Below are 22,585 nucleotides of genomic sequence, written 5' to 3'. Positions count from 1 at the left end.
GGATCCTCCCGGACCGGGGCACGAACCCGTGTTCCCTGCATTGGCAGGCGGACTCTCAACCACTGCGCCACCAGGGAAGCCCCACATTAAAATTTTTAATAATTATTTAATATTAAATAACCAGTTAGTGTCCAAATTTCTAATAAATGTTAAAGTTTTTTACCTTTATTTTATAACTTATTGAAAGCTAACTTTTATTAATGTACAAGTTAGTTGGTGAAGAATTTGGAGTCATGTTAAATACTTGTACAATATATTTTAATATCTGCTTCAAATAAATTGGTGCCTCTGACATAAAATCCCACAGATTCCAAGTTATATTTTACCTCCTTTCTTCCTGGACAAAACAGTCCTCTGACTCTTTTTTGGCCACTCTCTCTTGTTGGCTTACCTCTGCAGGAGGCTGCTTCTCTCACCTTTCCGTGAATATTCAGTCCGCTTGGTTTGCGATTTCCTGGTCTTGCCCTTCTTACCTACAGGATTGAGGGAACCTGAACATTCTGTACTGAGGAAACAGAACAGAGGGCTGGGTATGGCAGAAGTCCATCTTGCCTTCCTGATGGTGCTCTGATGGGATAAATAATGCATTCACTTGGGGGTGGAATGGGGTGGGCAGGGGTGGGGAAATTATTAATAGAATTTATTTCTGCCTAACAGTGCTAATATGTTAAAAAGGAATGGCCTCGGAAGCAAGCCAGTTTGTAACTTGGATGAGGTGACTTGCTGGCTTTGAGAGCACCATTAGACAAGGGGAAGGGAACTTCTGCTGGCTAAGTAACCCCTTAGCTGTATCTCCCTAAGAAGATACAGTTCAAGTAATAACAGCATAGGCATAACCATAGTCATCTAGAATTTTGTACAGGTCAAATCCCGTTACAACAAATTTCGGTAGGATATCCAAATTCCTTGTTTGTCTTTTCCGACAAAGTATCAAAATAAAAAAATATATATACATATATATATGCGGTATGTCAGATTATAGAACTTGTTTTTGTTCTTAACTGTCTTTGGGGAGAAAAAGCACAAGGATTTACTCTTTGGGGGACATTTCAGCCCCATCGGGCGTTCTGACTGACACTGTTGCCACTTCCCCCACCACTGGGGTCACAGGTGTAAGTCTGCCCATCGCCCTCGGTTGCTCCTTGAGCTTCCCGGCGCACGAGTGTCTATTTGGTTGTGCCGGCCACAAAGCGTAGTGAGCGCCGGGATAGCTGGGGGCCAACAATAAAGAGAAGACGGGGCCCCTGTTCACCAGGAACTTGTAGGCCGCTGGGGAGAGGGGGCAACTGAGGGGAAGGTCCAAGGCCACGGTGCAGTCAGGAGGGCATTTCGGAGTTAAGGAAGGAGTGACGCTTCCATGGTACCTAGATACTCCTCCCGAGGGTTTTTATCACACCCTACGTCAAGCCATCAGCAGAAGTCTAAGAGTATTTCTTTAGTATTTTCATTTTGTAGCTTTCATTGTAACGGGATTTAACCTGTAACATCTTTTCATCAGAGAAATGCAGATTACACAAATGAAAATATCATATATCCCCCATTTGTACTTTCTGTACTTTGTACAGTGTACTTAACTGTGTGTTAAAGATATTATTGAGTATGTATAAGTGCAGATCTTTTGCAGATAACTTCATATGAACGTGGATATTTATTTTGTTTACTTTTATATCGAGTAAACTAGAACATGTACTGTTTATACAAAACATTAAATGTCTGTGGGATGTCATTTCCGTGTATGATGGATGGCAGCTGTCGCTTTAAACCGCTTAGGTGTTTTGAATGATGCTAGAGTAGCTGGTGGTGCTTAACGTGGCATTTTTTTTCCTGTCCACACTTTCTACCCTTGGTACAGGTATTTTTGATAAAGCTGTGGAATGGAAAGGTATGTTTTTCATGGGATGTTCAAGAATCTTTTACCTTAACATTTTTAAAGAGCTTCCTTTATGGGCTTCTGTGTCTGACGTAAGCAGACTTAGTTTAATTTTAACAAGTAACATTTTTCTAGGGGCAATATTTGAGTATAAAATTTTGACAGGACACGTATGAAGGTTTTTAAAGCACTTGGGGTGGGGGGTTGCTTTTAAAAGATAAGATCTGCCATGAAGAAAGGATGTGGCCAGAGAGTTGCTTATGGTAGTTCGTGGTTGAGGTGTGTTATTGACTGAATCCTGGTTACCAGTAATCTGCAATTTCATTGAGGAAAGTGATGAAAGTATCTCTCAATACGTTAACATACGAAATAAGTTTGGGCCTTTATTAAACTGGCACAGGCCTCTGTCGGGTGGAGGGAGACTCCACGCTGAGCTAGTGGTGCCCTGATGATCAGGCTCGGCCGCGCAGACCGGGTGCCGGGCTTCCTGCCCACACAGAGCGCCCTTGTCCACCCTGTGCTGACCTCGGCGGCCGCGAGCCCCTGTGCGCCCCCTGCCCTTGCAGGACGGCACTTTCCTGGGGCTGGCGTTGCCTCAAAAGACCCACCTGGCTAAACCGGATGAGCTGGCCCTGCGCTTATCTTGAGGAGGCCCGATTGGGAGAGCGGCCTCCACTGACTTTCCTCCAGCAATGAAATTGTGAAAGGTACTCGGGATGGTGGTGAGGCTCACAGCTGCGTGGTCTCGACAGCACATCCCTTTTCTCGTAAAGAAATGAAGTGCTTCCTCAGGTGTTGGTCCTAGCGTGGGACACTGGTGGTGCGTTTAGACTGCGCTGAGAAACACTCGCTAAAGCTCTGTGATGTTTTGTAAACCCTGACTGTTCTGATGGTTGCAAAGTTAGTGCCTGCTCAGTGTTCCCCATCTCACTGGAAGTGTTTGCTTTTTCTCATTCGTAGCGGTCCTGTAATAAGGAGGGATCCGAACAAGCTCAGAAAGACAATGAATTTCAAGTAAGTAATTCAGTCTGTTCTGCATTTGTGTGAGGTGTGAGCTGGTGGTGGGCAGCTTTGCCCCCCTGCTCTGGCAGCGCCCCTTCCTGCCCTGGAGTCCTGCTGTGTGTCCCAGAGGAGGGGCTCTGGGGGTACTGGGAGCCGCCACAGTGAGACCCAGCGAACAGTCTGTGTTCCATGTCCTAATGAGGGTGCAGGGAGTGGACGTTGTGCCTTTAGGGTGATCTGAACAGCATTTGGGGTGCTAGGAGATGGCGACTTGGGGTGACCGTGCGTGATACTCTGATGTGGAGGTAGTCTGTCACTGCCCAGGTGTCTCAGTGGCTGCCCTTCCCCGGGGGCAGGCAGGAGTGTTTTTTCCCTCTGCGTGGTACCTGGCTCCCACAGGCTTCTTCCTAAAATACGAGATTTCACTCAGAAATGCGTATGTTCAGAAGAGCTTGAGGTCAAGAGCACCTGCCCCCTCTTTGAGGCTCAGAGGTGGGGCGTCTGGAGTAGTGATCTCCACACTCCAGGGAGGGAACAACTTTTGAGCACACTCCCCTGGTGTGTGGAGGTTTGTGTATAACGGGGGGAGTGTGTGGGTGTGCGTGTGTAGCATACACACCACACACCCCCTCATATCGACACATGTAAATACACTGGTTTTTGCTAATTGTATACGAATTATTAAAGTGATCAAGAAATAGAAATGTAAAAGAGGTGAGATCATATACAGGAATAAAAGCGCTGCTGTTTTTTCCTCGCGGTTCCGTGGATGTTTTGCATAGGCCCTGCTCCGGAGACCGTGGTCTAGAGGATCTGGAATGTGTGCTCTCTGGGGTGACGCTGACTGAGAAGCTGTCAGTGGGAGGTGACTGACGTTCTGTCTTCAGCCTCCTGGGCCCTTTGTGTATAGACTTTCGTCCTTCCTGGGAGTTGAAACTGTTGGGTCACTAGGACCTCCATGTCGCTAAATCTGAAGTGTGTTTCCAGCTCTCGTTTCACCTGGACTTCTTAGCAGCTAAGGCGGCCAGGACACAGGGACGCGAAGTAAAGGCCCCTCGTTGCCTGCGCCCCTCCTTGCCTCCTTTGTGGGCTCATTCTCCGGTGGCCTTAAGTACTCAGAGTCCCCGGGCCTGAGGCCCTGTTTCCACCCCCCGCCTTACCAGGCCACCTGATCCAAAGCTGGTCCTTGCATTTCTCCTAGGGGCCAAGGGTCTGCAGCTCCTCCAGCGCACAGCCCTTCTTGGAACTAACAGTAGCTGCTACCCGTCTCCTGGGGTGTCTCACCAGGTCCAAGACTGAACCCATACTCTCCCCAGCCCTCCAAACAGCAAAATCTAAATCCGGCCTTCCTGGGCAGGCCAGGAAGCAGGGAGTCACCTTCTGTACCCTCGTCCCCTCACCCCCGTGTCTCATCCACAAGTCTGTTGGTGGTTTTCCTTTGAACCATATCTTGGATCTGTCTACTTTCTCTCCATCTGGACTGTGCACCTGCCTAGTCCAAGGTGCCACCAGCGCCTCCCTGGGCTTCCACTTCCACTCTTACTTCCTGCAGACCATTCCCTTCGTCTTTGCCAGAGCCAGCTTTTGAGCTGCTCATCCGATCATGTTAGCCTCTTGCTTACAATCCTTCGGTGGTGGCTCTCTGCCCTGGTCCCAGTTAGGTGGGCTTTATCCTGCCAGGTCCCGGCAGCCTGACCCCCGCCGAGCTTCCCAGTCTCATCTCACAACGCCCTCCCCCTTCCCAGCTCTCCAGTCGTGTGGCCCTAAGCTGTGTGGTTTCCTTCCTGCCGCGGGGCCTTTGCAGATGCTGCTGCTTCTGGCTGGAATGCTCTGCTTTTCAATCCGCACCACTCCCCCCAACTGCTACTTACAATTGGGATCTCAGCTCCCAGGTTCCTGCCACAGGGAGCCCCTTCCTGCTCTCTCATCTAGGTTTGCTCCTCCATCCGTGCTCCTGCAGCACTTAGTGCCTCTCCTTTGCACTTTCCATGGCTGTCAGTTTCCGTATTACGTGTTAACGTCTGCCTGTTCTTGTGAGGTTCTAAACTCAGGGCGGGGTCCCGCTGCTTGTGCGCACTCTTCTGTCCCCTCCTCTCATTAGTCCAACGTGCCCTCGCCACCGGGGACCTGTGCGTCACTGCCACGCCACCTCCTCCTCCTGCGCCGGCTGATCTCTGCTTGGGGCCCAGCAGGCAACGGTAATAGGTGCTGTGATTTTGTTTTTGATCCTCTGCGTCAGAAGGTGGGCAGTTGGCTGTCAGAATGGGGAAGGTGGTTTGTGTTCTTTGAGCCTTTTTTTTTTTTTTTTTGGTAAGCGGGCCTCTCACTGTTGTGGCCTCTCCCGTTGCGGAGCACAGGTTCCGGACGCGCAGGCTCAGCGGCCGTGACTCACGGGCCCAGCCGCTCCGCGGCACGTGGGATCTTCCCGGACCGGGGCACGAACCCGTGTCCCCTGCGTCGGCAGGCGGACTCTCAACCACGGCGCCACCAGGGAAGCCCTATTGCTGGACTTTTTAAAGGAGGCAAACCACACAGATGAAGTGAGAAGTCAGTCTAACCCTCCCCCAGCCCCCCACCCCGGGCCCTCCCCCTCTTCTGCCCGCTCTGCCCGGGTCTCCGTCTGACCCTGTCCCCGTTGCTCCCGGAGCCACTCTTGGTTCTGTCAACGGCAACTTCTGTGTTGCCAAATCCAGGGCCCACTTTCCTCTGCCCCCCGTTTGCTGTCTCCACGGCGTCTGACACAGGATACGCTGTCGCCCGTCCTGACAGCAGGCGTCTTCGCCTCCCGCGCTACCGGCTGCCCCGGTTCCCCTCCTGCTGCCCCGGCTACATCGGGGTGTTAGGTTGCCGTGTAAAATGTGTTTCTTGGCTGTAGGCAAGTCGGTTGGAAACATTGCTGTAGGTGCTGGGCGTCCTCAGGCTCTTGCCTGCTTCCCCCTCTTCGGCCAGTTCGTTAGCTTTAACGCTGTGCGTACGCTGAGGACTTTGTATCTGGCCTAGACCCCGCGGCAGCCCCAGCAGCTTCTCCGGGCTGATCTGGTCGTCTTCCTCGGTTCCTCTGCTCCGCGCATCGGCCCCTCCCAGGCCCTGCTCTGCCCCCGTCAGGGTCACCGTATCTGCTTGGGGGTGGCCACCCCGTCACGCTCCGTCAGGATACCCTCTGCGCCTCTCTGCGCTGCCCCAGGCTGCCGATGGCCCTGCTCGGGTCCAGCCGTTTCTGTCCCTGGAACGCAGGCTCTGTCCGGGCAGCAGCCGCGTGTGTCTTGTTCTTATTGTTTCCCTGGGGCTTAGCACATGCCGGGTACAGAGTACATGTCCAAGTTATATTTGGGGGGTGAATATATGAATATTTCTGAAGCCACCGTGATTCGTTTCAAGCTGAGGTATTGAGCTGCTCTCCTGAGAAAGCAGGACCAGCCGTGGGCGGATGGTGGGGGCCGAGCCCGGGTGCTGCGGGCGGTGGACCGGGTCGCGCCCTTGCGCCCGTCCTTCACTGAGCCTGCTTTCCTTGAGGGTGTGGAGACCTGGGGACGCCTGCTGTCCTTCGCAGCCTACCCGTCTTTCTTGCTTGTGACCTGGCGTTTTCTTTCTTCTCCTTCCTCCAAATTCTTCCCTCCACACACCCCGCCCCCACTGTGAATAAGTATTGAACTGCAGTATCACAGAAGAACAAAGGTATTTCTTGTTCGCAGTGTGCAGAGCAGTGCTGAAGAGAATTGGAAAGTTCTTTAAGTCTCTTTCCATCTTCTCTCCACCATCCTGGCACTGGGTGGACCCTGCTCTGGGGGATCCTGGACAGTGTGGCTTCGGCCCGGGTACCAGTGATGGTGCCACGTGTGAAGTCAGCTCCCCGCAGACTTTGCGCTGCGTGGGCACCACGTGCACTTCCTGAAGTCATACTGTGGATTAAATCTGTGTCTAGAACTTGACGTTTCAGGCGTAAAGGGCTATTTCGGATTGGCTGCATGTGTGTGTCTTACATATGCCAACCCCAGTGCCCTCCAGCTTAGTCACTCGACACAGAAAAAGGTTGAAAGACCAAATTTTAATCCCGGCAAAATTCTGGCTACGTAGGACAGAGGAGATCCCGATCCTACTCTTCGGAAACAGTTGGAGAGTGGGTTGGAGTTTTGAGGTGGGAGGCTGTACAGAGGGCAAGGGGCTGCCAAGAGCCACTGCCCGCAGACGGCCTGGTCTGGGCCGAGCCCGGCACCTCCTCGTCCACGATGCCAGCCTCCGATCGCTTGGGCGGGCGGCAGCAGAGGGTTCGCTTCCCGTGGGGTGTCTCTGAGGCCGGAGTTGAGGTAAATGGGGCCAGCACTGACCGTACCTCCTGCCTGGGTTTGCCATGAGGTCAGATGAGTGAGTGAAAACATTTTGCCAGCTCAATAGAGCTGTTAGGAATTAGTTCTCATTCTCTAAGTGTTTAAGAAATAAAACCCGTCTGGTCGAAGTCCTCCTAAAATCCTTTAACTTGATAGATCAGTGCTGTGTCTGGATTGTCGTTGTCTTAGTGTGCTCGGGCTTCCAGAAAAAGCTACCTGGGTTTATTGTTCATAGTTCTGGAGGCTGGAGGTCCAAGGGCAGGGTGCCAACACGGCCAGGTTCTGGTGACGGCCCCTTCCTGGCTTGTAGATGCCGTCTTCTGCCCGTGTCCTCCTGTGGCAGAGAGGGAGACGGAGACTGAGAGAGAGGGAGAGAGGGCAGGCTCTCTAGGGTCTCCTTTTGTAGGGATACTGACCCCGTTAGGGCTCCACCCTCGTGGCTTCACTTAAATCCATCACCTCCCAAAGGCCCCATCTCCAAATAGCATCGCACTGGTGGTGAGGGCTTCAACCTCTGAATTTTGGGAGGACACAGTCCAGTTCATAGCAGTCATATGTACAGAACTGCAAATTAGTGAATAGAGATTGGGCCTCACAAGGTGATGATGGTTAGATCATAATTGTGGAGATTATACAAGATGGTGGATGGATTACCAACAAACCCATTCTCCCCAAAATGTAAAAGTGACTGAATTACTTTTTACTTTAACGTGGCCCCATGTCCTTTGGAAGTAGCTTTTCTTTTTTCCTTTTTGTTTTCTTCTCGCCAACTTTAGAATCATGTCCCTGCCTGATGAGTTTGTCCTGCTAAGTCTCTCCATCCATTTTGGTAAAATGAGTGTATTTTAAAGAGCTCTGTTTTATTGAGCAATGTTTATCTGAGATCCCGTCCCCACGGCCCCTTTCTGAACAAGGGGTGACCTAGAATCACCTGAGAGTGTTTCCAGACCACACCTGGTGCCCCTCCCGACACATCACCGTAGAAGCTCCATCTGTAGAAGCTCCTTAAGACGCTTGGGTACAGGGCTCCTTCCCGCCCTTCACCCCAACCAATGGAAACTCTTAAGCTGTAATTTCTTGCTTAAGGGAAGAGGACTAAGGAATGGATTTGAATTTCCCACTTCGTTATTAGGAGTAACTAAAGGCAGAACGTAGGAGCGTCAGAGAGGTGTAGACAAGAAGACAAACATTAAATGACAGAGGAGACTGGGGATAAGAGCAGAAAACAGAAACCTTGAGCTCCCTGTGCTAGGGTGCACTTTGGCACGGACCCCGCAGGCCAGTTTCATGGGCAGAGGGCCCTTTGAACCATTTTCTTTCCCTGGGCACTCTCGACCGAAAAGCAGATCGACCGTCACCAGAATGGATGGAATTGTTGTGACCTTTGATAAGATGCCAAGGATGAGACTCATATGAGTTTTAAAATAAATAGAAGCGATAAAATATTGATACTGTTCCATTTTTGGAACCAGTGACCTAAATTCAACTTGAATTTTAAATCTCATCAATATAGTGTGATGTTTGCCAGCATGGATCCTGAAGTTTACAGATCTGTTTCTTCGTATTTAAAGTGGGGACAGTGGTAATAAAAACAACAATTGGTAAAAATAATAACGATGATGGTGCACAGTCAGGGTTGCTGTGGGAGTGGGTGAAACGGCTCGTGCGAAAGGACTGCTGATGCCCGGCACGTGGTCCACACCCAGTAACCGGCTGGCGTGTTGCCATCTGTTTCAGGGCGCCGAGGCCATGGTTCTGGAGAGCGTTATGTTTGCCATCCTCGCAGAGAGGTCGCTGGGGCCAAAGCTCTTTGGCATCTTCCCCCAAGGCCGCCTGGAGCAGTTTATCCCGGTAAGATGTGCGGAAGGCTGGTCAGGTGACGGGAGCCACAGCGAGAAGACGGAGTCTGTCTCGTCACCGTCACTGCGGGAGCCCGAGGCGCTGTGGTCCGAAATAGTAAATGTGGCCTATGTTATCACAGAAGTAAAGAGAAACAAAATTTCTCTTGCATTTACATCAAAACCTCTGTCTTTCCTGCAAAGATACGTTCATCCATTCAGAAACACGCAGGCAGACCTTGTTTAACTGAGCTTCTCAGATGCTGGGTTTTTACAAATAGAAGGTCTGTGGTGGCCCTGCATTGTCAGACAATGGTTAGCATTTCTGAGCAATAAGATATTTTTAAATTAAGGTATGTACATTGTTTTTTGAGACATAATGTTATTGCCACTTAATGGACTGCAGTATAGTGTAAACGTTACTTTTGTGCACGCTGGGAAACAAAAAGTTCACGTGACTCGCTTTCTTGCGGTCGCTTTACTGGGCTGCTCTGGGACCGAACCCCCAGAATCTCCGAGGAGGCCTGTTTGTGAAACCTGACAACTTCTGGGCCTTGGTTATAGAACTCGCTGCAGACGCGGCCCTGCCTGCACTGTGCCATGTGTCTGGTCTTTGCCCTGCAGGCGCCACCACTGTTCTTCCCCTTGTCTCCCCTGCCCCCATGTGCCTGTCAAGTTGCTCACATTTCAAGGCCTTGCTCAGATCCTCTGTTTGCCGGAGTCAGGACTGTTTTCCCTTCCCTGCTGTGCTGAGGCATTGTTAGTGTTGCCCTAGCATCCGCCAGTGTGCCTCTTTAGAGTTCTGTGTGCATAGCCCCTGCCCTGTGCCCCGTGCCCTGAGCCCCGAGCCCCGAAGAGGGCTTTGAGCCTCAAGAGCTCCCTATAAAGTTGAGTGTGGGGCACCTCTGGGCCTGGTGACCGGCTCACTTGGGTGGAGATGCCGAGCCTTGCTGGCCCGTGTTCCCGCTCGTGGAAGGGCTCCCCTTCTTGAGCTGTGTGAGCTCCCTGAGGGCTAGGGGCTGCTGCCTTCATGTCTTGCCTCATGTGATGTCTTGGCCACAAGAGGCCTCGGTGTGCAGGGCCGCCCGGTACAGTCGTGCAGGCGGTGCAGAGCACAAGGACCCCTGGCTGACAGGGTGCTCTGCTTGCCAGGCCTGCGTCCAGCGGGGGCCGGAGGGGGCGGGGTGCCCTCTTCTCGTTCACACGTGGTGCCGTGTGTGCCAGCTGCCAGCCTGGGGTGTGTTTGAAGGAATGGATGTACCTCCCTATATGGAAGAGTCCTTTCAGTCTCTTCCCTGGCGGCTGGCTGTAGGTTTTTTTTTCTCTCTCTTTTTTTTTAAAAAATATAAATTTATTTATTTTTGGCTGCGTTGGCTCTTTGTTGCTGTGCGCAGGCTTTCTCTAGTCACAGTGAGCAGGGGCTACTCTTTGTAGCAGTACGTGGGCTTCTCATTGCGGTGGCTTCTCTTGTTGCGGAGCATGGGCTCTTGGTGCGCGGGCTTCAGTAGTTGTGGCACACAGGCTCAGCAGTTGTGGCTCACGGGCTTGAGAGTGCAGGCTCAGTAGTTGTGGCTCACAGGCTTAGTTGCTCCGCAGCAACTTCCCGGACCGGGGCTCCAACCCGTGTCTCCTGCATTGGCAGGCAGATTCTTAACCACTGCACCACCAGGGAAATCCCTGTAGTTTATTTATAGTTTTATTTATAGTTTTCCCATTAAAGACAGTAACATCTGTGTAGCATGAGAATCAAATGAGATAGAAAAGTATTAGAAAGAATTTTAGAATGGTTATAAGTGCCAACGTGGATCCATCTTAAAAAACATAACATTGATAAAGCCAAATTGCAAATGATACAAATGGTATCATACCATTCGTATAAAGCCCAATAAAAAGCAAGGTACAAATTGTTTAATAAATACACATGTGATAAAACTTCTCTTTTTAGAAAAGGTAGAGGACCAGTGAACACAACTTAGAGTAATGGAAATGTCTCGAGGAGAAACAAAGCTCCTTGAGATCAGGGCACATAGGTGGTTATGTTGTGGAATAGTTACTGTTCTGTTTTTTTTTTTTTGTTTTTTTTGTAATTTATTTTTTATTAACTTTTTAAAAAAATCTTTATTGAATTCGTTACAATATTGCTTCTGTTTTATGTTTTGGTTTTTTGGCCCCCTATCTCCCCCACCAGGATCGAACCCACACCCCCTGCATTGGAAGGTGAAGCTTTAACCATTGGACCGCCAGGGAAGTCCCTGTTCTCCTTTTAAAGTTCTGTACTCGTGTACACGTTTACTACATAACATAGTAAAGATTTTTTTTTTAATTATCTTAAAATGCTAGGTTGAACCATATGAAACTGCCAGCGTTCAACTGTTTCTGCCCGCCAGAAACAGCGATTCCATTTGGCTCAGCCTGATAGCGTATGTTGTTTCCAGGTTTACCCTTGACCGCTGAATGGGGTGAGATGAAGTCCATCTCACCTGTTCCCATGGCTGTCCTCCAGCGGACACATGAGAGCAGCGACCTCTGAGAATGGTAGTCAGTCTCATATTTCTTTGTGCTGGGAAAAGAACTTGGATTCCAAGATTTGTTCACCTTTGAGCACGTTAGCTTTAAATTATCCCCGTTGCCAAACCAGGCGTTTTTTAACAGAGCCGAATGAAAGCTGCGCCAGCTGCCTTGAGGAGTCCTTGGTGGCCCGCCGCTAGACGCCGAGTTCCCTGTCCTTGTCGCGACTTGATAACTTGGGAGATTCTGGGGTTGAGGGGAGGGTTGAGCCTGATGCTTTTGGGGAGCTCTCAGCTCCAATTACAAGGCACCTGCCATCTTTTGAGACTTCCCTGGCTGGGTGCTGGCCCGGGGCCTTGGCCTGCAGCGTCTGCTTTAGTTCAGAGCACCCTGTCGGGGACTTGATGTCCTGGTTCCCATTTTACAGAACCCGGAAAACGAGGCACAGAGCTATAAAAGTACACCCTTGGCCACGTAGCTTTGAAATGAGTGTTAAGCCCAGAATTTGAGCTGGGGTTTCTCTAACTTGGGGACACTCACTCTTAACTCCTCTGCTGTATGGCTTCGGATTCTCAGAAAAATCTCTCTTTGGGTTTCGGTAGGGAAGTGGTTGGTTTGGAAAAGCTAGGAGGTGCTCCCGTGGGTAGCCGTGAAAGCACAAACAGGACGAGTGTGGCCTCAGGCTGCACTAGCAGAAGACAGAGGAAGCCCCCTGCCACACCTGTCCCTGGTCGGCTTTGCCCTGAGAGCCTGCTCTGGGCCAGGCTGGGTGCCAGGCTGCCCCGAGGGCAGGAGTGGGAAACCCTCGCCCCCAGCACCTGGCGCCCCTCTGCTTGTGTCTGGGAGGAGGGCCGAGCCGATGGGGGAGCTGGACGCGGGCCACGGCATAAACCGCTGACGACCCGGCGCTTTGAGCCCAGGGAGGAGCCCCCCGCAGTGTGGGGTAGAGTGGCGGAAGGGCGGGACCGTAGGTGCGTGAGAAGGACTTTGTCACAGTGAGATGGACCTTTGTGGCTGGCCTGCCCCTCCCTGAGAAGTGCTGTCTGCAGGGCACAGTGCCCATTCTGAAGGAATTTTGTGCCCTGGGTGAGACTTAGATGCCCCACAAAGACGCTTCTAGCTCTAGGGTTGTGTGATCTCACACTTCAAGGTTACCTGGATGAATGCCATTTTCTAACTCCCCTTTTTAATTCCAGAGCCGGCGATTAGACACTGAAGAATTAAGTTTGCCAGATATTTCTGCAGAAATAGCTGAGAAAATGGCCAGATTTCATGGTATGAAAATGCCATTCAATAAGGAACCAAAATGGCTTTTTGGAACAATGGAAAAGTAAGTGATCAGCCGCTGGGCTCTCACCTCGCTTCCCGCCGGTGGCTCCCAGAGGCTCCGGAGCACCTCTTGCTTGCCGTGCGGGCCAGAGGCCTTCCCCGGTCCGCCAGCGCACGGGCTGTCCGCTGGTGATGATTTTCTCATGAATAAATTGTTCTTGTGTGTAAAAATCACTTCCTGAACCAGGAACGAAGACTGTTTGCAGAAATGCTCCTGAACAGGCTGGATGGGCAGAAAATCCACATCCTAGAGTGTGCTGAACCCCAGGCCCTCTTCCCTCCTCTCCGTCTGGGGTCAGGGGCCCTGCGGGTTTTGCATGGTTACAGTGAACTAGAGCCCCAAAAGCAAGCTAGGTGAATTGAGCACTGATCCTTTGTTTCCCTCTTTTGCAAGATACCTGAATCAAGTGCTGAGAATTAAATTTACCGGGGACTCCAAAGTTAAGCAGCTCCACAAATTCCTCGGTTACAACCTGCCTTTGGAACTAGAAAACCTGAGGTGAGTGTTTGCTTCCATTGCCTAACTTAGTAAGTACATCTGTCCAGAAATGTAAATGTTCTTAGTCACCACACCTGCTTTCAGTGAACGTTAGGAAGCATCACCTCAGCCTTGGTGTTTTACATTGGTTTTGTGGGATGAGTTTAAACAGATTAATTCTGTCGTCTGGAATTACAGTTTTATATGAGTGGCTTCACGGAGGAAGTAAAATTCCAGAATTCTAGTCCTGGTCAGTGACTAGGGCGGTAGGTTTTTTCTGAAACAAAAACAAAAAGCAAGAACCATGGGGGCAGGCCAGCGAGTGTCAGCCGATGAGGGGAACAGATGAGCCCAAGCTAGCAGGGGATGGAGTAAGAAGCTTGACGCTGGTTTCTGAGTAGAGGCTACGCTGGTGTCTCCAGGGTGCGGGGGGCACGCAGGCTTCTAGCCTTCATCCGTCGCCTGAGTGTCAGCATTTCCACCTTTAACTACTCACATATTTGAGTGTCTGCTGAGCCAGCATCAGGATTGGCTCTGAGAAGATGTGACCAAGACAGTCTGCAAGGAGCGCTTCTCTTTTGTTAGAAGAGAGAGAAAATAAGTAAATAAAAAAATGTCAGGTTGTGATGAGAGCTATGAAGGAAACCAGAGGTCAAAACAGACTGACACAGGGCTTCCCTGGTGGCGCGGTGGTTGTGCGTCCGCCTGCCGATGCAGGGGAACCGGGTTCGCGCCCCGGTCTGGGAGGATCCCACATGCCGCGGAGTGGCTGGGCCCGTGAGCCACGGCCGCTGGGCCTGCGCGTCCGGAGCCTGTGCTCCGCAACGGGAGAGGCCACAGCTGAGGGAGGCCCGCATACCACAAAAAAAAAAGAAAAAAAAAACTAGACTGACACAGAGGGCTCTGCCTGGGGTCTGAGGTCAGACGGCTCCGAGGGGGGTCCCCCGGAGCGGGGAGAGCGTGTGCAGAGGTCCTGCCATGGGAGGGAGCTGAAAGGGTGAGAAGTAACAGCAAAACCTTCCTTTTCCAGATTATTACTTGAATCCACTCCATCTCCAGTCGTGTTTTGTCACAATGACTGTCAGGAAGGTAAGAACTGCTGCCTGTTATGCTGAAGATGGGGCTCGTGTGTCTACTGAGAAGATTCCCTCCAGTGTGTGTGATAAATGCCAGGTGCCCATGAAGAGAGGGTTGGGTACATGGAATTACGGCACAGCCGTGCACGAAGTGTTGTGTGAAAATTAAAAAGAGTGAGGTCGAGTTTTATACAAACCAACAGAAAAACCCCGGGATACATCAAGAGGAGAAAAAGCAAGTTTTAGAAAAACGTTTAGGGTATCCTCCCATTTCTGTAAGAAAAAATGTGAGAATATCCACTAAACCGAGAGCTGGGATAAACGAAGTCACATATTTGTTCAGTGTTTAACTCCTTTCGGTAAACATGTCAATTGACTTTGTCAATCTGAAAGGCATTAAAGAGTAAGATGGCCTCCTCGACCAGTCCGGGGGCCCTTGCCTTCTGCACCTTGCAGCCCACCACACTGGTCAGAGCCCCCTTCTCTCTCAGCATTGGCTCACATGCTTCTAATGACTTCGGGTTTCTCTGCTTTAAAAATTGCACTCCCGTGTACCCCTTACTGTAACCAGACTCTACCCGGTGTTATTTCAAACATAACAGTTTCGTCAGAGGCCCCATCCGGCCGGGCACCTCCCCCCGATACTGCCGTGGTGCCTGGCTTTGCCTTGCTGTCCTCATCCTGCCCAGCGCAGCTCGCTGAGGTCCACCCTCGGGCCCTTTCCAGGCTCTACGGCTTGTTTTTAATTTTGAGAACAGTCCCTGGTGAAGACTTGCCATCAGTGAGATGTTAGTTTGAGCCAGAATACCTGTTACTAATTAGCTGATGATCGCTGGGCAAGTCAGGTCAAGCAGGGTGTGGCCAAGTTAGCCACAGCCTCGTGTGTGGAGCGGGTGATGGCGAATGGCCCAGACGTCACCGACGGGCCGAGGGAGGCCCCCGCCGGCGACGGCAACGCGGGGAGAGCGTGGAGGGGGCAGGAGCTGGACACTGGGTCTGGCCCCGGTTCTCCTATTAATGGCTCCCGGAAACGGACGATGTGTGCCGAAAAGCCTTGAACCTGGCTCGGCAGAGCCCACCGCCAGCGCCACCGTGAGAGATGCAGCACGTCGGGTAGAGTGTGGGGCTCTCCGAGCATGTGCCTGGGGGGCCAGTCTGGCAGCCAAGCCCCTTCTGCCCAGAATTCAGCCTTAAGGGGGAAATATGGTCGTGGGAGTGCTGTCTGTGCTCTCTTCCTTGGGGGCAAAGCAGTGGGGCCTGTGTGGACACCAGGACCCAGCTTCCCAGCTGGGGGCCACAGCCCTGCCCGCCTCGGGGCTGCTGGGGGTGCCAGAGCTCCGGGGTGCCGAGCAGACCTTTCCCTTCCTGCCCCCGTGTGGAGATGCCGGGGAGCCCAGGGCCACGCTGCTCTTAGGCTGCTGGCAACAGGGCTCTGGGGCCAGGCCTCCCAGGTCAGTGCTGCTCCCGGCACCCTGTCGCCCCGTCCCGTGACTCGGGGCCACGTCTGCTCGCCGCGTGGTCAGGATGCCCTGACAGGATCAGAACCACCCTGGGCTCTGCGGTTGGAGAGCTGCGCCTTCGATGACAGAAGGTGCCCAGAGCAAAGGTCGTGTCATCCAAACCTTTTTGCAGGTAATATCTTATTGCTGGAAGGCAGGGAGAATTCTGAAAACCAGAAACTGATGCTCATCGACTTTGAATACAGCAGTTACAACTACAGGTAACGTCAAGTGTTTTTATTTCAGTATTCTGTTAGTATTTTAATATGTGTGCGAAACAAAGGAGAAAGTAGGTCACGGTACCATCCTTAGTTGGAAGTTTCCTCCCTGGAGGCCAGCACTTTCTGTCCTAGCGGCCGCGATGGGGCAGCGCAGCCTGTTCTCAGCTGCATCAGTGGGGAGCAGGGGCCAGGTCCTCAGAATCCAGAGCTTGGCCTTCCGTTGGCTTCACCAAAGCACTGACTGCAGGATGGCACTCCTGAGCAGTTGCCCCAGACAGCGCGCCAGGGTGCTTTGGTCTGTCCCGTCGCTGAAGCAGTCATGCTTTCGGGACCCCGGCGTCGGCGGGGGGCTCGCAGCGGGGCTGCTGCCTCATTTTCTGTGCCTCTCGCTCTTTTTCAGGGGATTCGACATTGGGAATCATTTCTGTGAATGGATGTACGATTATAATTATGAAAAGTATCCTTTTTTCAGAGCAAACATCCTGAAGTATCCCACCAGGAAGCAACAGGTAGGAGACTCGTGCTTGTATTCAGTACACTTGCCGAGAAGTAAATCACATACCTCAGTTTTACCCAGTCAGAGATGATTACAGCTTTACTTTTAAAACCATGGAGTTGGTTAAGCAGGTCCTTTTGCTTTACAATGTTGTTTTGTGTCAAGATACAGACTCGGTATTTGAGTCCAGCCTTTTTAAAGCCCTGTGCCAGAGGTAAACCTGCATCCAGTCAGAGAGGAGCACAGCCTCCTTCGTAATCCCTTCTAGTGTTTTCCCAAAGCCCAGCCTCCGTCCTGCTCTCCGGCCTTCTTTTGGGGATCACTGACTTTCCTCTGTTTGTTTCACTCTGTGCAGGCAGAAGTAGTCTTGTGGGCACCGTGGTTCAGTAGCTGTTGCAGAGCTCACAGTCCCCTTTCCTGTCCTGGGTTATGGGAGTCCAGTGACTGGAGAATCAGTCCTGTGGGAATCCCTCCCCAGGAAGCCCTCTATTCCATTCTTCAGCCTCTGCCGAAGCCTTGGGTTGAGGATAAGTACGTAGTGATGCAGAAGCTAGCAGGCTGGGGAGAGGGGCACCGCGCCCACCTCTGCCAGCCCTGCAGGGCAGCAGCTCCGCCCGCGCTGGGCGGCCCTGCTGCCCGACATCCCTTCTCCCGGGATCCTCACCTGGTCAGAACGTTTCCCAGGGGCCGGGGGTGAGGACAGGGATGCAGTCAGTTGCTGCAGTAGCTCACTCAGGAGATGTTTCTCGAGCACCTGCCTGAGTTGGGCGTGGTGAGAGGCTCCAGCAGGTGGCTACGCTCAAGGGCAGCCGTTCAAATACAGACTTGCCGTGTGGCCAGACCTGGGCTGCTCTCTTCTGGCCTCATTTCCAGGCAGACCTGATGGCCTTGAGTGTGTCCAGAGCAGAGTGACCGGGAGGTTTTGGACCCCAGGTCCCAGCTGTGTGGGTAGGAAGGGTGGGGGAACATGGGGCTGTTGAGCCCAGGGAGGAGGACACACAGCAGGCTTCAGGCTCCTGCCATGCCGCAAAGAAATTAGGCTTTTATAAACCCTGGGCAGGCAGCTCCAGACATGAGAACTCTCAAACCAGTAAGGGGAGATTTTCAGTAAGAAGACAGATTTCATTTTAGTGGAAGGCAGAGCTGTGTAACCCCCAACACTGCCCAGCAGTGGAAATGTAAAGAAGCTCCATTCCTGTTTTCTGAGAGGTTTTAAAATCACATACAGGTGTTGGTCTCTATCAGATACCCTGTCTGTATCTACTGAGGTAATCTCATGCTTTTCTGTCTTTAATCCATTGAAGTGTTTTAAAATGTTAAACAGTACTGAAATTCTTGAAATAAACTATTTGAATGAGTTAACGTTCTTTTGTAATGCTCTGTTGGATCCAGTTAGGCAGTTTCTTATTTTAGGAGTTTTACATCTATGCATATATGTGAAACAGGACTTTAATGTTCATTTAAAAAATTATTCATACCTGCTTTTGGAATAAAAATTATACTAGTCTTACAAAATGAGTTGAGTGTCCCTTTTTATTTTCTGGAACAAATTTATCTAAGATGGTATTGTTTGAAAGTTTGGTAGACTTTGCCCATAAAACCATGTGGGCCTAGAACTTTTGCGGGAGGGAGGGTCACTAATTACCACTTTCTTAGGGTTTCAATCTCTTCAAATTTTCTATCTTCATTTGCCACCTTCAGCGTTTAGGGTCTCCAGGAAATTAAACCATCGAGGGTGGTGGTTCAAGCATGGGTTTTAAAAACTAACGGGCCTGGATTTGAATCCCAAATCTGCCACTGCTGGTTGTAACGTACTATTTCTGTGCCTCAGTTTTCTCATCTGCAAAAATTATTTTGTTGTGGGGAGTGTGCCTGTTACACAGAATTTAATAGGTATCAGCAGTCATCTTTTTTTGTGCCAGGTTTACTTCAGAATCTACGGCCCCCTGCCTAGAGCAGTGCTTGATCTTGAATGATGCTTTCTGGTGGAGGAGGGGGCGTAGTGTAAGAAAGCCGATTTTAGAGCAGGAAGATGGAAGAGGTGACACAGGGAGAGGGTGGGGAGTGCCTTCCAGCCGGGTAACCAGGTAGCAAGGGTTCTTACAGGGAAGAAAGACTGATGGCTGTTTTCTTCTTTACAAAAGCAAACAAGCCGAGGTTGGCTGTGTTCTGTTGCCTTTTGATATGGTATGAAATAGTGAAGAACAAGGGCTCTCATAAATCCTAATTCATATGTAGGCTCAACGTGCAACCTGGTAGAACCTTAGGGTAAACTGTGTCTTCTCCAAACCAGAATCAGACGCTGCCAGTTTATGGACGTAAGTGTGGAAATCATCACAGCATCTTAGGGGTGGAAGGCCCCTTCACAGTGCCTGGTCCGGCGCCTGCCCTGAGGCAGCGTCTGCTGACGAACGTCAGTCAGGGTGCCCTGGTGCCTCGTGCCAGCACCGCGTGGAGCACCAGCCAGGCTGGGGAGGTGTGGAGTAGGCTGGCCCTGCTTTGCGGTCAGTGGAAGACAGGAGCGTGAGTTAGAAAGAACAACTCTACCTAAATTACTTCCTGCAGAAGCAGGAGTGGTCTTGCCGACAGTACGGCATCGAGTCCATTAGTTCTCTGACTGTAACCCGGTGATCCCAGCCGGGTGGGTGAGCTCCCTGGACCACGCCCCTGGGCAGAGTAGGGTGGCGGGCTTCGCTGATGTCCGGAAGAGTCACGCTTGACGTGTGCGCTTCGTGACAGCACTGACATCATCTGTTTTTAACCATCATTGATCCTAATGTCATTGCTTTTTTTTAAAGCTCCATTTCATTTCCAATTACTTGGCTGCATTCCAAAATGAATTTGAAAACCTCAGTAATGAAGAAAAGTCCGTTATAGAAGAAGAAATGTTGCTTGAAGTCAATAGGTAATTTTTTTCCTTTGTCGGTTTGTAACAATAGCTTCCCTCTTTAGAGTGCGTACTTGGGATGCCTCCTTGCAAACAGGAGTATTTTAGGAGCTCCCTCACGACTATACATCTCGAGGTCTTGTACTTTGTCAAAAACAGAACATTTGGTTCTTGTCCACGTGGCTGAGTGTGTTCGGATCCCCCCGATATCAGCACACGGCCAGTGAGGAGAGCAGGGTCTGGTCTGTGCACTAGGTCAGGGCGTAGGTAATTTTTTTCCTTTGTCGGTTTGTAACAATAGCTTCCCTCTTTAGAGTGCGTACTTGGGATGCCTCCTTGCAAACAGGAGTATTTTAGGAGCTCCCTCACGACTATACATCTCGAGGTCTTGTACTTTGTCAAAAACAGAACATTTGGTTCTTGTCCACGTGGCTGAGTGTGTTCGGATCCCCCCGATTTCAGCACACGGCCAGTGAGGAGAGCAGGGTCTGTGCACTAGGTCAGGGCACGTGGGTGGCGTTCCGAACCCTCATCCCCGCCGCGGACTCTGCTGCACAGCCGCTGCCACCGGGGCCTGCTCACTCTTCTCACTCGTGCTCCTGGAGAGCTGGGTGCCACCGAGTAACATGGTTCTCCTAGAAAAGAATTAAAAATCTGTGTTCTCAACAGCTGCCAAAGCAGGGCTGAGAAAGCTCCAGATTCCGCAGAGGTCTAGATCGCTGTGTGCTCACACTCACTCATCTCTTTGGTCACGAGGCCTGACTCATTCCTAATCTTTGGGGTCTTCCCTGAGATTATTTGTTAACAGTGACGGTTTGAGTGACTGTGGCCCTCCTCCCTCGGCATAGAGCACCTCCTTGGTGTCCTCGGAACTGTCCACAGTCCTCTCGTTGAGCTGAGGCCACCCCGGCGGCCCCTCAGCTCCACCTGCACGAGAGAGCTTCCCTCCCTGGTTCTTGATCGGATGGAAATAGGAAAGCGGAGGTGGAGGAGACCCAGACAGAAAGGGTAGCACCAGGGGATCTAGTGGGTCAGGGATGAAGAGAAGCAGAGTCAGGTCTGGTGAGGGCCCCGAAGCCCTCGTTCCTGAATTAGAGCTTTATCTTCGTTGTTTTGAGAAGAACTTGGATTCGCAGTGAAGAGGAGGATGGCACAGCCTAGAGGTGGGGACCTGGCCACACCCTCCTGATTCACTTCCGGGGGAGAGGGGGATGGGGAACGGCAGCAGGCTGTCCGGAGGCCCGCGCTCTCCTCCACCTGTTGCTGGTGGGGTAGGGGCCGCCGAGGCTGTGCGCTCACACGCGTGGCAGAGGGTTTCTCTCCCCGTGTGACCCACGCTTCGCCAGCAGCGGCCACTGAGGCCTCCGGGCGGGTCCTGCGAGTGTCGTTCCGTGTGCCAGGGACAGGGAGTCGGGGTGTTCACACCTGCAAGGTCACTGGCCCGCAGTGGGGCGAGCACGGCTGTGGCCCCCCGCTGCCCTGTGGCTGGCTGGGGAATACCGTCCCACTGGGTCGGCCAAGGCAGACAGTGTGCACCCAGATGAGCTAGAACGTCCATCTGGCAGGAAGTGACATCATCGCTCCTCCAACTGGTCCCACACATCTCATGTGCATTTCCTGCTTTTGTAATTACAGGTTTGCCCTTGCGTCCCATTTCTTCTGGGGACTTTGGTCCATCGTACAGGCCAAGATTTCATCCATTGAATTTGGGTACATGGTATGTTTTGGGGGTGGTTTTTCTCTTCTGCTCCCAGGAAAGAAATGCTTCCATGTACGTGAATGCTCGGCAGTAAATGCCTGTTCCTTCCAGGGGGTTACCTGTTCCCCTCCGAATACCTGAACCAGGTGACCAGCACCAGGACAGCGGGCTCCCCCCGGGGAAGCTGAGGGAGAAAGGAAGGCTGCATAATTGAAGCCACTTTTGCTGATGCTGTGTCTGCCTGTGGAAGTTGCCCTCACTCCCAGGGCCAGCAGGTCCCGCCTCCGCTGCTTCAGAGAAGTGCTCTGTGGTCCTGTGGTTCTGATGGGGGATGTAGAAATCCAGACCCTTGAGGTCCAGCCCCGACCTCAGTCCCTTCTGACAGAAGGGACACTGAGTGAAGGAATGGGGGTGGGGGTACCTACCGTGCCTTGTTTTATTCACCTGTTATCACCCCATCCTCTGGCCTACAGCACCCGACCTAAGAGTTGGAAGCTGGTGCTGATTGAGTTAGACCCCCTTTGGTGCAGCAGGTTTGTACCAAACCAGGCTGTCTTTTTATTCTAACCTAGGCGCTGTCCTCGGCATTTTACTTTGCTCCGTAGCGAGTGGTTGGGGGTCTCCTGGGGCAGGGGTACACACGGGTGTAGTGAGCACCTTGCTTTGGGACAGGTGGTGGGAAAGGACTGGTGCATTTTGTTCTCCTCGGTTCTCAGTGAGGATGGTTTCTGCTTCTAGGCAGGTTTGGTAATGCACAGATGCTCTTAGGCAAAAGAAGGGGAAATTTGGATTTTTAAAGCAGATTTGGAGTCATGCATGGTTAGATGTTACTGTGAGACAAAATGGACTTCAGAGAAGGAAAACCACCGAAGGTAGAGAAGGGCGTTGCATCCTAGTGAAGGCATCACTTCATCTGCAGGACATAGACCCTCAGTGTGTGTGCCCCTGAATTCTTCAAAAGACACAGAGCAGGGACTTCCCCGGCGGTCCAGTGGTTAAGACTGCACGCTTCCACTGCAGCGGGCACGGGTTCCATCCCTGGTCAGAGAACTAAGATCCCACAGGCCGCACAGCACGGCCAAAACAAAACAGACCGAAACAAAAGACATAGAGCAAAAAGTGACAAAGCTGAAAGGAAAGAGGGGCACATTCACCAAGTAGATTGCACACCTCTAGGTAGCGGGTGGACCCGAGAAACCCTGCCACAGGCAGGGTGGACACCTGAACCTCACCCCAGCCAGCTCGACCTGACGAACACGTGTGCAGCCCAAACAGCTGCAGGACAGACATCCTTTTCAGAGAACGTGGAGTCTTCGTCACGATGGGCCACAGGCTGGGCTGTGAAACAGGCCTCAAA

General features: G+C 51.7%; 1 protein-coding gene across 3 annotated transcripts in view; it reads left to right on the top strand.

The window, feature by feature from the left end:
* The window catches only part of CHKA (choline kinase alpha), a 70,888-nt gene that overhangs the window by 44,765 nt on the left and 3,538 nt on the right, over positions 1–22,585 (top strand). For 2 of the 3 annotated variants that reach the window (XM_024133122.3, XM_055091739.1), the window contains 9 exons: positions 2,831–2,884; positions 8,935–9,048; positions 12,740–12,873; positions 13,267–13,371; positions 14,381–14,439; positions 16,059–16,146; positions 16,547–16,655; positions 19,441–19,547; positions 21,165–21,246. In XM_024133122.3, the coding sequence (XP_023988890.2) occupies positions 2,831–2,884; positions 8,935–9,048; positions 12,740–12,873; positions 13,267–13,371; positions 14,381–14,439; positions 16,059–16,146; positions 16,547–16,655; positions 19,441–19,547; positions 21,165–21,246 (852 nt within the window). The remainder of the gene's footprint in view (positions 1–2,830; positions 2,885–8,934; positions 9,049–12,739; positions 12,874–13,266; positions 13,372–14,380; positions 14,440–16,058; positions 16,147–16,546; positions 16,656–19,440; positions 19,548–21,164; positions 21,247–22,585) is intronic. The other variant, XM_055091740.1, reaches the window with a different exon arrangement.

This window comes from Physeter macrocephalus, chromosome 16 (assembly GCF_002837175.3).
Source record: "Physeter macrocephalus isolate SW-GA chromosome 16, ASM283717v5, whole genome shotgun sequence".
Lineage (NCBI taxonomy): Eukaryota > Metazoa > Chordata > Mammalia > Artiodactyla > Physeteridae > Physeter > Physeter macrocephalus.
The sequence above is the reverse complement of the archived record's forward strand: the minus strand, read 5'-3'. Positions and strand labels throughout refer to the sequence as shown.